Source organism: Pygocentrus nattereri, chromosome 9, assembly GCF_015220715.1.
Source record: "Pygocentrus nattereri isolate fPygNat1 chromosome 9, fPygNat1.pri, whole genome shotgun sequence".
Classification (NCBI taxonomy): domain Eukaryota; kingdom Metazoa; phylum Chordata; class Actinopteri; order Characiformes; family Serrasalmidae; genus Pygocentrus; species Pygocentrus nattereri.
In genome coordinates, this window is record NC_051219.1 from 424060 (window position 1) to 436747 (window position 12688).

Genomic DNA, 12688 nt, shown 5'->3' on the forward strand with positions numbered 1-12688 from the left:
CCAAAACTTAATCCCAACCCTAACCTTAACCTCAACCCAAAACCTAATCCCAACCCTAACCTTAACCTCAAACCAAAACCTAATCCCAACCCTAACCTTAACCTCAACCCAAAACCTAATCCCAACCCTAACCTTAACCTCAACCCAAAACCTAATCCCAACCCTAACCTTAACCTCAACCCAAAACCTAATCCCAACCCTAACCTTAACCTCAAACCAAAACCTAATCCCAACCCTAACCTTAACCTCAAACCAAAACCTAATCCCAATCCTAACCTTAACCTCAACCCAAAACCTAATCCTAACCCTAACCTTAACCTCAACCCAAAACCTAATCCTAACCCTAACCTTAACCTCAACCCAAAACCTAATCCCAACCTTAACCTCAACCCAAAACCGAATCCCAACCCTAACCTTAACCTCAACCCAAAACCTAATCCCAACCCTAACCTTAACCTCAACCCCAAACCTAATCCCAACCCTAACCTTAACCTCAACCCAAAACCTAATCCCAACCCTAACCTTAACCTCAAACCAAAACCTAATCCCAACCCTAACCTTAACCTCAAACCAAAACCTAATCCCAACCCTAACCTTAACCTCAAACCAAAACCTAATCCCAACCCTAACCTTAACCTCAACCCAAAACCGAATCCCAACCCTAACCTCAAACCAAAACCTAATCCCAACCCTAACCTCAACCCAAAACCTAATCCCAACCCTAACCTTAACCTCAACCCAAAACCTAATCCCAACCCTAACCTTAACCTCAACCCAAAACCTAATCCCAACCTTAACCTCAACCCAAAACCTAATCCTAACCCTAACCTTAACCTCAACCCAAAACCTAATCCTAACCCTAACCTTAACCTCAACCCAAAACCTAATCCCAATCCTAACCTTAACCTCAACCCAAAACCTAATCCTAACCCTAACCTTAACCTCAACCCAAAACCTAATCCTAACCCTAACCTTAACCTCAACCCAAAACCTAATCCTAACCCTAACCTTAACCTCAACCCAAAACCTAATCCCAACCTTAACCTCAACCCAAAACCGAATCCCAACCCTAACCTTAACCTCAACCCAAAACCTAATCCCAACCCTAACCTTAACCTCAACCCAAAACCTAATCCCAACCCTAACCTTAACCTCAACCCAAAACCTAATCCTAACCCTAACCTTAACCCAAAACCTAATCCCAACCCTAACCTTGGTCCAACTCCTAATCCCACCACTGCAGTGAACTCTGTGGTGAACAAACTGCTCCAAAGTTGTACAGACAGGCATTTCTCCTCAGAAACGCTGGATCTTTGAATTTTAAAGTCTTTAAGAAGCCCAAATATTATTATAGTGACATACAAACAAACACTCCTGACTAAACCCCACAGCAGTGCTCAAACTTCAGCGTGAATTTTCAAAGCTCAAACTTCAGCGTGAATTTTCAGAGCTCAAACTTCAGCGTGAATTTTCAGAGCTCAAACTTCAGCGTGAATTTTCAGAGCTCAAACATCAGCGTGAATCTTCAGTGCTCAAACTTCAGCGTGAATCTTCAGTGCTCAAACTTCAGCGTGAATCTTCAGTGCTCAAACTTCAGCGTGAATTTTCAGAGCTCAAACATCAGCGTGAATCTTCAGTGCTCAAACTTCAGCGTGAATCTTCAGTGCTCAAACTTCAGCGTGAATCTTCAGTGCTCAAACTTCAGCGTGAATCTTCAGTGCTCAAACTTCAGCGTGAATCTTCAGTGCTCAAACTTCAGCGTGAATCTTCAGTGCTCAAACTTCAGCGCGAATCTTCAGAGCTCAAACTTCAGCGCGAATTTTCAGAGCTCAAACTTCAGCGTGAATTTTCCGTCTTCAGATTTCAGTGGAAATTTTCCGTCTTCAGATTTCATTGCGGCTTTTCACCATTTTTTTTTACAACCCCAACTCCAGTGAAGTTGGGACGTTGTGTAAAACATAAATAAAAACAGAATACGATGATCTGCAAATGCTTTTCAACCGATATTCAACTGAATACACTACAAAGACGAGATATTTAATGTTCAAACGGATAAACTTTATTGTTTTTTGCAAATATTCCCTCATTTTGAATTTGATGCCTGCAACACGTTCCAGAGAAGTTGGGACAGGGGTGTGTTTCCCACTGAGTTACATCACCTTTCCTCAATAAGTGTTTGGGAACTGAGGACACTGATTGTTGGAGCTTTGTAGGTGGAATTCTTTCCCATTCCTGCTTGATGTACAGCTTCAGCTACTCAGCAGTCCGGGGGCTCCGCTGTCGTATTTTGAGCTTCATAATGTGCCACACATTTTCAATGGGAGACGGTCTGGACTGCAGGCAGGTCAGTCTAGTACCCGCGCTCTTTTACTACGAAGCCACGCTGTTGTAACACGTGCAGAATGTGGCTCGGCATCGTCTTGCTGAAATAAGCAGGACGTCCCTGAAAAAGACGCTGCTTGGATGGCAGCAGATGTTGCTCCAAAACCTGTATGTACCTTTCAGCCATGGGCACTAACACCCCCCACACCATCAGAGATGCTGGCTTTTGAACTTTGAGCTGAAAACAATCCAGACAGTCCTTTTCCTCTTTGGCCCGTAGGACACGACGTCCATGATTTCCAGAAACAGTGTGAAATGTGGACGCGTCAGACCACAGGACACTTTTCCACTCTGCGTCAGTCCATCTCAGATGAGCTCGGCCCAGAGAAGCCGGCAGCGTTTCTGGGTGGTGTTGATATGTGGCTTCGCTTTGCATGGCAGAGTTTTAACCTGCACTTGTAGATGGAGCAACAAACTGAGTTCACTGACAGTGGTTTTCCGAAGTGTTCCTGAGCCCATGTGGGAATATCCGTTACAGAATGATGTCAGTTTTTAATGCAGTGCCGTCTGAGGGGTCGAAGGTCACGGGCATTCAGTGCTGGTTTTCTGCCTTGCCGCTTACCTGCAGAGATTTCTCCAGATTCTCTGAATCTTTTGATGATATTATGGACTGTAGATGATAAAATCCCTAAATTCCTGCAGTTGCACGTTGAGGAACGTTGTTCTTAAACTGTTGGACTATTTGCTCACGCAGTTGTTCACTAAGTGGTGAACCTCGCCCGTCCTTGCTTGTGAACGACTGAGTCTTTCAGGGATGCTCCCTTTATACCCAATCATGACACTCACCTGTTTCCAATTAACCTGTGGAATGTTCCAAACAGGTGTTTTTACAGCATTCCTCAACTTTCCCAGTCTTTTGTTGCCCCTCTCCCAACTTCTTTGGAACGTGTTGCAGGCATCAAATTCAAAATGAGTGAATATTTGCAAAAAACAATAAAGTTTATCCGTTTGAACATTAAATATCTCGTCTTTGTAGTGTGTTCAGTTGAATATCGGTTGAAAAGGATTTGTAAATCATCATATTCTGTTTTTATTTATGTTTTACACAACGTCCCAACTTCACTGGAATTGGGGTTGCATTTCAGAGGCTTTTCCATGTTCAGATTTCATTGTGGCTTTTATTCTGTCCAGATTTTATTCTGTCATAATATGTCAAGTTTTAGAAAACCCGTAGTTTACCCTATTACACATGTAAATAAACATCATCACTTTCCAAAGAAAAATGTCTCCAAAATATTAGTTTTACAGAAGAATAAACTTTCTAAACTTTTAATATAACAAAACAACATCCAACCTAAGAGGTCTGTGCCACACCTCAAGCACAGTGACTCTACCACGTAACACATGGCGTTAATTAAATCTCAAACCCTCACGATTGACCTTCACCTAATGACGACTCTATTCATCAGAATAGGTCATCAGAAAAAACTCCAGATGCTGGGGTTGTTGGTCATGGGTCAATCCACAGAACCGTCCATTTATTCATCCAGGAGTCTCTGGTGTTACTGACCATCATCGGTGTTCCTCATAATAAAGGAAACACCAGAGACGTTTTTAATGATCAATGCATTTTACAGAACATCAAACCACACGCTGTCCATCAGGGAACGTCCACTAAAATATGGAATTTAATCCATTTGTGTTTGTTTTTTCACAATGAATTTGGTCACACCAGTGACGTCAGCTAGAAGCTTCATATGAGATCATGAGCTGAATGAGAAGATCTCTGAGAACTGAGAGACACAGTGGACTCACCATGAGCTTTTCTCCATAGATCCTCAGAGAACAGGTCAAAGGAGGTCGAGTCCCATCATCAGTGGGACTTTTATTTCAGAATAAGAGTTTTGACTCGACTCCTGGGGAACCATCTATTTGGTGTTTGTTTCTTTACGTCATTTAATTCATGTATTCCACAGTCATGTAGAGATTATTAGAGTTAAAATTTCAGAAAAACATGTTTTTTCTTCAGAAAACGGCCTCAGCTTCACACACGACCACGGGGACGAGCTCTTCTGTGGTGACTGGATTTCAGGATGATTGATTTAAAACCCAATATTAACCGTTAAAACAATGAATTGCTTGTTTTAAAATATGAATAAGTTGTGACCCGAACGTTTTTAACGTATGACGTATCTGTAAACGCTAGGGGCGCAGACGTGGACGTTTCCATAGAACGTAGTTACGAGTGATTTCTTACTAATGTTCTCTTTACCCGTCGCATTTGATTTTTGCGTTGGACATATTTCATTCCCTCGTCTGCCTGAACAGCTGGATGTTTTCAAACGACAGGAAAAGCAGCGTTTTACTACAGGCAGGTTCCCGTTTATATTAGTTTTCATGGCTGTAATCGGCGCGGATTCACGGTGTCTGTAAATTGCTGTTGACTCGCTGATAAACGGCCATTTCTGAGTTTGATCTGTTCGTCTTTTATTTATATATTAATATAACACGACGCGAGACGTCAGCTGGATGACTATCAGCGGTTTCTGTGACTAACAGACCACCGAGTTTCAGCTACAGTTATTAGTCAAATGATCTCACTGAGGTGGTCTTCTGTTCTCTTTGCTCTACTGTGTTGCCAGATTTGGGTTCCTGCCGTATTGGGTTGCATTTGGAGAGGAGCAGTCCTGTGGCAGGAGGCGGATATTTGGGCTGGTTCGTTGTTATTTTGGTGGAATTTAATAAAGAATATGAAATTAATAAACAACACAGCTGAAACATGAACAGGCCTCACTTCCCCTCATCCAATCAGTTATCAGGACAAGGACTTTACTCATTCCTGTTGAGAGGAGGCTGCCAATCAAGTGATCAGCCAAAGGGTTTATGACCGACGTAACGGACGCGTTTCGTCCAGTTCACACAGCTTCACTGACTGTACGGTCCAGCTGTAGGTGCTGGTCGTTTGCCTTTCTGAGCTCATACGTTAATAATGCACAGCACAGTGAAGCCCTGAAAACACTGATGAGGAACTGAGACAAAACAGACACAAACACATTAGTTTAACAGACTGAGCGCCATCTAGGGGCACCTGCAGCTCCTGGCTGCGAATATTCAAAGGTGAGACACCAGCAGGTAACATAATATAACACGCTGTATTTCATATGATGGTGAAAATCATTCTAGACCGTTTCTGTTCTTCATGTTTTCCAGCAGGTTCTGAATTTTATTTTTTAAAATATAGGAGCAGTCTAGTAACCCTGTGAAAACACACCTGCAGCAGCAAAACAGGATGGAGGGATGAAGAGGGATAAACCACGATTAATGACTGAGCACCCTTAAAGACGTCAGCAGAGAGAGAGAGAGTCCTCAGTCCCCACACACTGAGACGTTAATGTGACAGGATGATGGATGGAGGGATGAGTGCATCGTCTTTCACCCCCCATTCAGCCTCTCTGACGCACCAGACAGACCCCCACACAGCCAGACCTCCCCCCACCACAGCAACACGTATAAATACACTAAGTAGCCAATATTTTTAAAAAACTAGGCACTACTTTCAGAAAAATGGCTAAAAAGTACACAGGACTTTCTGAAAAGTAGGGTTAGACCACCGTTTAACTCACTAACCCAACACACTGCACTGCCATCTGGACTCTAACCCAGTTCCACACTGAACACCAACACCACGCCTGTGAGGGTGTAGCATTGGCCCCCGGCAGTCACCTGCACTGCCATGCGAGTCCACTGTTAATAACTATAAACGACAGATGAACTGGTTCAGCTAAACTCCGAGGCCACCGTCACACAGAGGGTAACCGTTAATGCTCTCATTGCCAGGACGGCTTTGTGTCCAGGGAACCTGTCCAGCTGGTCGATATCCACCTCGCGGCACCAGCACCGCTGACTGTACTGCGTATCAGTGTTTAGCGCAGAAATTCCATAGACTTTACATAGATTTGTGCGTTTCCAGCAGAACCCTTCTCCATTTTGGGGGCTCTAGCTTACAGAACGTTCTGCTGCAGCTGCTGCTGCCTTCAGTGTTTCCGGGCTGTTAAACTCATGCCGAAGTCTCGGCCTGCTGGTCATCGCTAAGCAACGGCTGCCCCTAAACGCAAAACCCCAGAGTCCTTTCATGCTCACGCCGGGCTTGACGTCAGAGAGCCCGGGGCTGGAGAGGGCGGAGGGGCGCGGTCACCGTTGACGTTCTTAATCAGGTATTCTGGATCACCCCTCAGACTTCGTCACAGGCCGTTGCCATGGCGACTGTCAGACTGAAGGTGATGGATGGTGTCCCCACCCACACCACACTTAGACTTCACACTGATCCACAGGACTGGGCTGCTCAGTAAACCTGGGAAATTTAGCCAATTAAAAAAAAAAAAAAAGGTCTCGACAGTGGTGGTGATGGGAACCAGGGGTCGCCATGACAACGCCACAGATACAGACATTTACCACACAAACAGGAAGCCGTATAGGAAGTGAGGTTTGGCATCTTTGGTTCTTCTCTTCTTAAACGCTAAAGCTAAAGTCAACCTGTAGCTGATCCAGTTCCACATCTGGTTTGGTTCCTCCACCTCAAGAACCAGAACCAGCTGAAGTCCAGCGCACAATCAGGACAGTGGACGGGACCCTGGGATGCATCTGCCAGCCCCTCCTGTCAGCTCAGTGCCTTCAGTCAGGGAACATAACTGAACCATAATCCACTGAGATGATCTGTTCTAAGCTGTACTGACTCCACACACCCTACCCTGCCCCGCCTCGCCTCGAGGCTTTTACTCTACTGCTCTGTTTTAAAACATTTGGTTACGAAAAGGAACAAATACCAACTTTTCACCTGGAGGAACTGATTTAAGCTCCACACTCAGACCTTAAACCCAGTGCTGGAGCTTTGAGGAACATCTACACTCGTGTTCCTTTATGTTTCATCAGACCTGCACATGCGCTGATATCCAGCCATCTCTTCAGCACCATTTCGGTGGTCAGTCTGATTTGGTCAGTGGGTTACGGTCATGCTCGCGTGACGCACCCAGACGGATTCCATGTATTTTTGCTGCTGTCAAGAATGCCTTGCATCTCTGTTTTAGTCGGTTTCCAGTTTTTGAAAAAGCCTGTTGTTCACATTGCGTGTAAATTTCATGATTAACAGACCAGCAGAGGCGTCCTAAAGTGACCTGGCAGACTGTCCGGTTCCACTGACCTGCATTAAAAGCAGGGTAGGTTTTTTCCTTCTCCCGTAAAGTTACCAATTTGGTAATATGAGGTTTTGATCCAGCGAACAGAGTGGAGTAAATCTACGAGCTGAACCAGCAACAGAATGAAAGGTAACACAGAATTAGGGTCCAAATCCAAGTGACTAATGGAACTGATTAAACCGATGGCTCATAATTTAGTGGTGCTACACTACACACTGCTGTGCACTGTACTGTAACAGACACCAGCTGCATATTTTGTGTCCTTGTTATATTAGAAGGTGATATTTCTGATATTAAACATGCTGGAAGCTTCATTTCTTTACTCTTCACCGTTAAACTGCAGTATAAAAGCTGAAGAGCTCCTGCTGCAGTGATCCACTGGGACCAGATCACAGCCACACAGACATACAGCACAACACCAGTGTCCATCTGCTAATGACATGCTTTTAATAAACAGAGCAATCGGTCAGACACCAGACCCCCCCACCGATGCCATTACTCCTTTCAGTTCCGTGACGATGGTCCGTTTAGTTGACTTTAGGGTGGCGGAAATCCTTGCCAGCGTACTTGGCCTTCTCTCCGAGCTCCTCCTCAATCCTACAGAGACAAACATTGGGTATAAACAAGACTCGAGTCCTAACCCAGCCAATCAATCACTTAACACCACTGACCTCAGCAGCTGGTTGTATTTGGCCAACCGCTCTGACCTGCAGGGGGCGCCAGTCTTGATCTGTTTAACCAGAAGCACAAAACGTTAGCTTCACCAGCCACACCATTACATCACCATGGCAACTTAACCTGCCCTGGGGGCAGAGATCAGAAATAGCTGCTGACCAGTCAAAGCAGAGCTCATGACCAGCCACTGTTCAAGCGCTGCGCGTAACTAGTTAATTCATCTGACGTAAACATGTAAGACACTAATAAAGTAAAGCCACTGTCACTGCTGCACCCCCCCCCCTTTGAAGTTTGGGTGATTTATGCATATAGAGCTGAACATCAAAGGTAAGAGTTTTATATTAGCTTCACTTTATAAACACTCCACATTCTTTCTTCTGTAATGGGACTCAACATTTCACATGACCTGCCACTCATCACACAAGTGTTACCTGTCCAGTGCAGAGACCGACGACCAGGTCAGCGATGAAGGTGTCCTCCGTCTCACCTGAACGATGACTCACCATCACACCCCAACCGTTAGACTGAGCCAGCTTACAGCTGCACACACACACACACACACACACACACACACACACACACAGGTAAAGACACGAGAAACGATTTTACGTTACGCTGTAAGGAGGCCTACGCTGTAGCTCCGCGAGGAGGCCTATGGGCCCCGTTACGGAATGCTGTGAGGAGGCCTACGCTGTAGCTCCGCGAGGAGGCCTATGGGCTCCGTTACGGAATGCTGTGAGGAGGCCTACGCTGTAGCTCCGCGAGGAGGCCTATGGGCTCCGTTACGGAATGCTGTAAGGAGGCCTACCCTGTAGCTCCGCGAGGAGGCCTATGGGCCCCGTTACGGAATGCTGTAAGGAGGCCTACGCTGCAGCTCCGCGAGGAGGCCTATGGGCTCGGTTACAGAATGCTGTAAGGAGGCCTACGCTGTAGCTCCGCGAGGAGGCCTATGGGCCCCGTTACGGAATGCTGTAAGGAGGCCTACCCTGTAGCTCCGCGAGGAGGCCTATGGGCCCCGTTACGGAATGCTGTAAGGAGGCCTACGCTGTAGCTCCGCGAGGAGGCCTATGGGCTCCGTTACGGAATGCTGTAAGGAGGCCTACGCTGTAGCTCCGCGAGGAGGCCTATGGGCTCCGTTACGGAATGCTGTAAGGAGGCCTACGCTGTAGCTCCGCTAGGAGGCCTATGGGCTCCGTTACGGAATGCTGTAAGGAGGCCTACGCTGTAGCTCCGCGAGGAGGCCTATGGGCTCCGTTACGGAATGCTGTAAGGAGGCCTACGCTGTAGCTCCGCGAGGAGGCCTATGGGCTCCGTTACGGAATGCTGTAAGGAGGCCTACGCTGTAGCTCCGCGAGGAGGCCTATGGGCTCCGTTACGGAATGCTGTAAGGAGGCCTACGCTGTAGCTCCGCGAGGAGGCCTATGGGCTCCGTTACGGAATGCTGTAAGGAGGCCTACGCTGTAGCTCCGCGAGGAGGCCTATGGGCTCCGTTACGGAATGCTGTAAGGAGGCCTACGCTGTAGCTCCGCGAGGAGGCCTATGGGCTCCGTTACGGAATGCTGTAAGGAGTTTTACACTCACGCCTGGATGGATTCGGTGACGCTGCCGATCTGGTTGACTTTGAGCAGCAAGCAATTACAGGCCTTCTTCTCCACAGCCTGCTGGATGCGCTTGGGGTTGGTCACAGTGAGGTCATCTCCAACAATCTGAATGTCCACAGAGCCGGTGAACTTCGCCCAGTTCTCCCAGTCATCCTGGTCAAAGGGATCCTCAATGGACATCACTGCAAAAATGCACATAGAACATTAAAAACCTAAACACAAACTACAATGTTTAAGGGCTGTGAATTCCCCTCTACAGGCTCCACAAACAGCTGCATAGATACTGTTGAGGCTGGACAGGTTTCACAGAGCAGAGGTAAAAAACATTCAGCCTAATGAGAAACTGTAGAACAGACTCGGTTTATATCACAATACCTACATTTAGAGTCGGTTATTCATTCAGTCTAATGAGAAACTGTAGAACAGACTCGGTTTATATCACAATACCTACATTTAGAGTCGGTTATTCATTCAGCCTAATGAGAAACTGTAGAACGGACTCGGTTTATATCACAATACCTACATTTAGAGTCGGTTATTCATTCATGAGGAACGGGCTATTCTGGGCGTTTGCCCTGGCTGTGCAGTCTGCAGGTGTGATGACAGTGTGGGGGTACCTGGGTAGTTTTTGATGAAGCTCTTGTAGAGATCCCCCAGCTGGTCTCCGGTGATGTAGCGCTGTGGGTCACTGGGGGATTTAAAGTCCAGATCGTATTTTCCTGCCTTGTGGAACTCTGACGCTGCCACATCCATCCCGATAATGATCTTATCAGGATATCCGGCCTTCTCTATGGCCGTCTTCAACAGCTCCAGAGCTACAGGCGCACAGCGTGAGGGTCATTTCATACGAAAACAACGTGCTTAGAAAATGAAAATGAAGATTAGTGATTAAAAATGAGAAATTCAGCCTCATACCCTCGTTGTTTTCGAGGATGTTGGGCGCGAAGCCCCCCTCATCCCCCACGTTGGTGGCATCTTTGCCGTATTTGGCCTTGATGACGTTTTTGAGGTTGTGGTAGACCTCGGCTCCGATCCTCATCGCCTCACTAAAGCTGCTCGCACCCACCGGCAGGATCATAAACTCCTGCATCGCCAGCTTATTCCCAGCATGAGAACCTCCATTAATGACGTTAAACGCCTGCAGAGAGCGCGAGAGCGAGAGCGACCCAGACACAGCGAGAGCGACCCAGACACAGCGAGAGACACAGACACAGACAGAGCGAGAGACCGATTAGTACAGAGCCCACATACTGCACTGCTCCAACTTCCCCCTCCTGAATTCCAAGCATCGTTTTTCAAACTCTCCGTGTTAGAATTAAAGTCTACTGTGCCTTTAAGACAGATATATGCAAATTAGTTTGTTCTGTAATGTGTCACATTGACAAGGCAGTCTGGGCTGAAAGACTGCTTATAACTTCACTGTGAATGGGCGGGGCTTAACGGCTGTATGGCCGAGTGGGCGGGGCTTAACGGCTGTAGGAAATTACAGAAACACCTGGTTACAAATGGGCAGATTTGGCTTCCACACGGACTGCAGCGTAGGCAGCGTTTACGGCGTTTCAGCTGCAGAGTGCAGGGCCGCGTTCTGCGACTCGAGGAGAGCCCTGCATACGCGGGCGGACGTACCGGGACGGGCAGGATGACGTCCCTGTTCCCGGCGAGGTCGGCGATGTGTCTGTACAGCGGAACTCCTTTCTCCGCCGCTCCGGCCTTACACACTGCCAGAGACACGCCCAGGATGGCGTTCGCGCCAAACTTCGCTGAACATAAACACGCCGACAGAGGCAGAGGCAGAGACAGAGGCAGAGGCAGGATTACTTCAGCAGGACTCAACACACTGAACAAGCTAGCATGCTAGGCTAATGAGACAGTATTAGAGTAAATATTAAGGATTCTGATTTTGGCCAAACCGCCGCTGGAACAGCACCAGACATACGTACATTTGTTGTCGGTTCCGTCGAGGTCCAGCATGAGCTTATCGATCTTCTCCTGTTCTACCACGCTCAGTTTCTACCACACAGACAGACAAAGCGTTAGTTCTGCTGACCCCTGCAGCGGACACTAGCTCTAGCACCATCTCCTGACTGAGCTCCAGGTGAACGTCCTCAGTCAGGTGTTGGTGAGAGGTTCAGATCTGCACTGCGACACGGACGCTGTCGCCGAGTAGATCCAGCACTAACTTATCAATGCGGACTTTAGCTAGTGCTGTGGGCGGGGCCGCCGACTCGACCCCAACAGGAAACGTTAAAAATCCTGCAAATCAGAGACCGACACCAACTTCCACATCTCTACAGTTTCAGATGAGGCAACAGTATAAACACCTGCATGAACTCAGTCTTACCTGCTCTGTGAGTTTGGGAGCGAGTTCCTTATTCACATGATCCACAGCCTTCTGAGTTCCTACAACACCAGCACAGCGTCAGACCACCTTCACACTCCCACAGCCACACTGAAGAGTGAGCGTGTCTGAGCGAGCATGTGTGAGCGTGTGTGAGCGTGTGTGCACTCACCTTTCCCCAGGTATCTGCTCTTGTCTCCGTCTCGGAGCTCCAGAGCCTCGTGGACTCCAGTGGACGCTCCGCTGGGCACCGCTGCTCTAAACCGGCCTGCAGACACACACGCATTACTGTCCGTTACCCCCGCTGGCCGCTGCGGGCGCGGATATGGGAGGAGAGTCTGAGCAGCTCCCGTTTCATCGTTTACGTCTAACATGTATTTATGGTGCTAATGAACGTTAGACTGCAGCTCATGTCACGCGCCACAGCTTCATACTGCCGGACACTCGGCGTGGAAACAGTCAGCGAGTGACCGCGAACTACCGAGGCAGTGACCGAGCGAGCGAGTGAGTGAGTACCTTTGTCAGTGTAGAGGTCGACCTCCACGGTGGGGTTTCCTCTG

The 12688-nt window shown here is 47.6% G+C and overlaps 1 protein-coding gene and 1 long non-coding RNA gene across 2 annotated transcripts in view; one reads left to right on the forward strand and one right to left on the reverse strand.

The window, feature by feature from the left end:
- The window catches only part of LOC119264024, a 23134-nt gene extending 18028 nt beyond the window's left edge, over positions 1–5106 (forward strand). Inside the window, exon 2 of the long non-coding RNA XR_005130725.1 lies at positions 4965–5106. This is a non-coding gene — a long non-coding RNA (uncharacterized LOC119264024). The remainder of the gene's footprint in view (positions 1–4964) is intronic.
- Positions 5107–7938: 2832 nt separating this feature from the next.
- eno3 (enolase 3, (beta, muscle)) lies at positions 7939–12682 on the reverse strand. Its single transcript, XM_037541115.1, has 11 exons — positions 12645–12682; positions 12301–12396; positions 12132–12190; positions 11731–11800; positions 11417–11550; positions 10706–10928; positions 10408–10605; positions 9771–9972; positions 8621–8729; positions 8186–8244; positions 7939–8111 (listed from the first exon to the last, which is right to left on the reverse strand). Exons 4-11 carry the CDS (start codon positions 11759–11761, stop codon positions 8042–8044), a joined length of 1026 nt encoding a protein of 341 aa, XP_037397012.1. The 5' UTR covers positions 11762–11800; positions 12132–12190; positions 12301–12396; positions 12645–12682; the 3' UTR covers positions 7939–8041.
- Between the last annotated feature and the right edge of the window lie 6 nt (positions 12683–12688).

Excerpts from the sequence above, each read along its gene's own strand:
- eno3 (XM_037541115.1), bottom strand. The coding sequence starts at position 11,761 with ATGCTGGACCTCGACGGAACCGACAACAAAT. Across the intron at positions 10,929-11,416 it reads ACGTCATCCTGCCCGTCCCG|GCGTTTAACGTCATTAATGG; the intron begins GTACGTCCGCCC and ends CGCTCTCTGCAG. Across the intron at positions 8,112-8,185 it reads AAATACAACCAGCTGCTGAG|GATTGAGGAGGAGCTCGGAG; the intron begins GTCAGTGGTGTT and ends TTGTCTCTGTAG.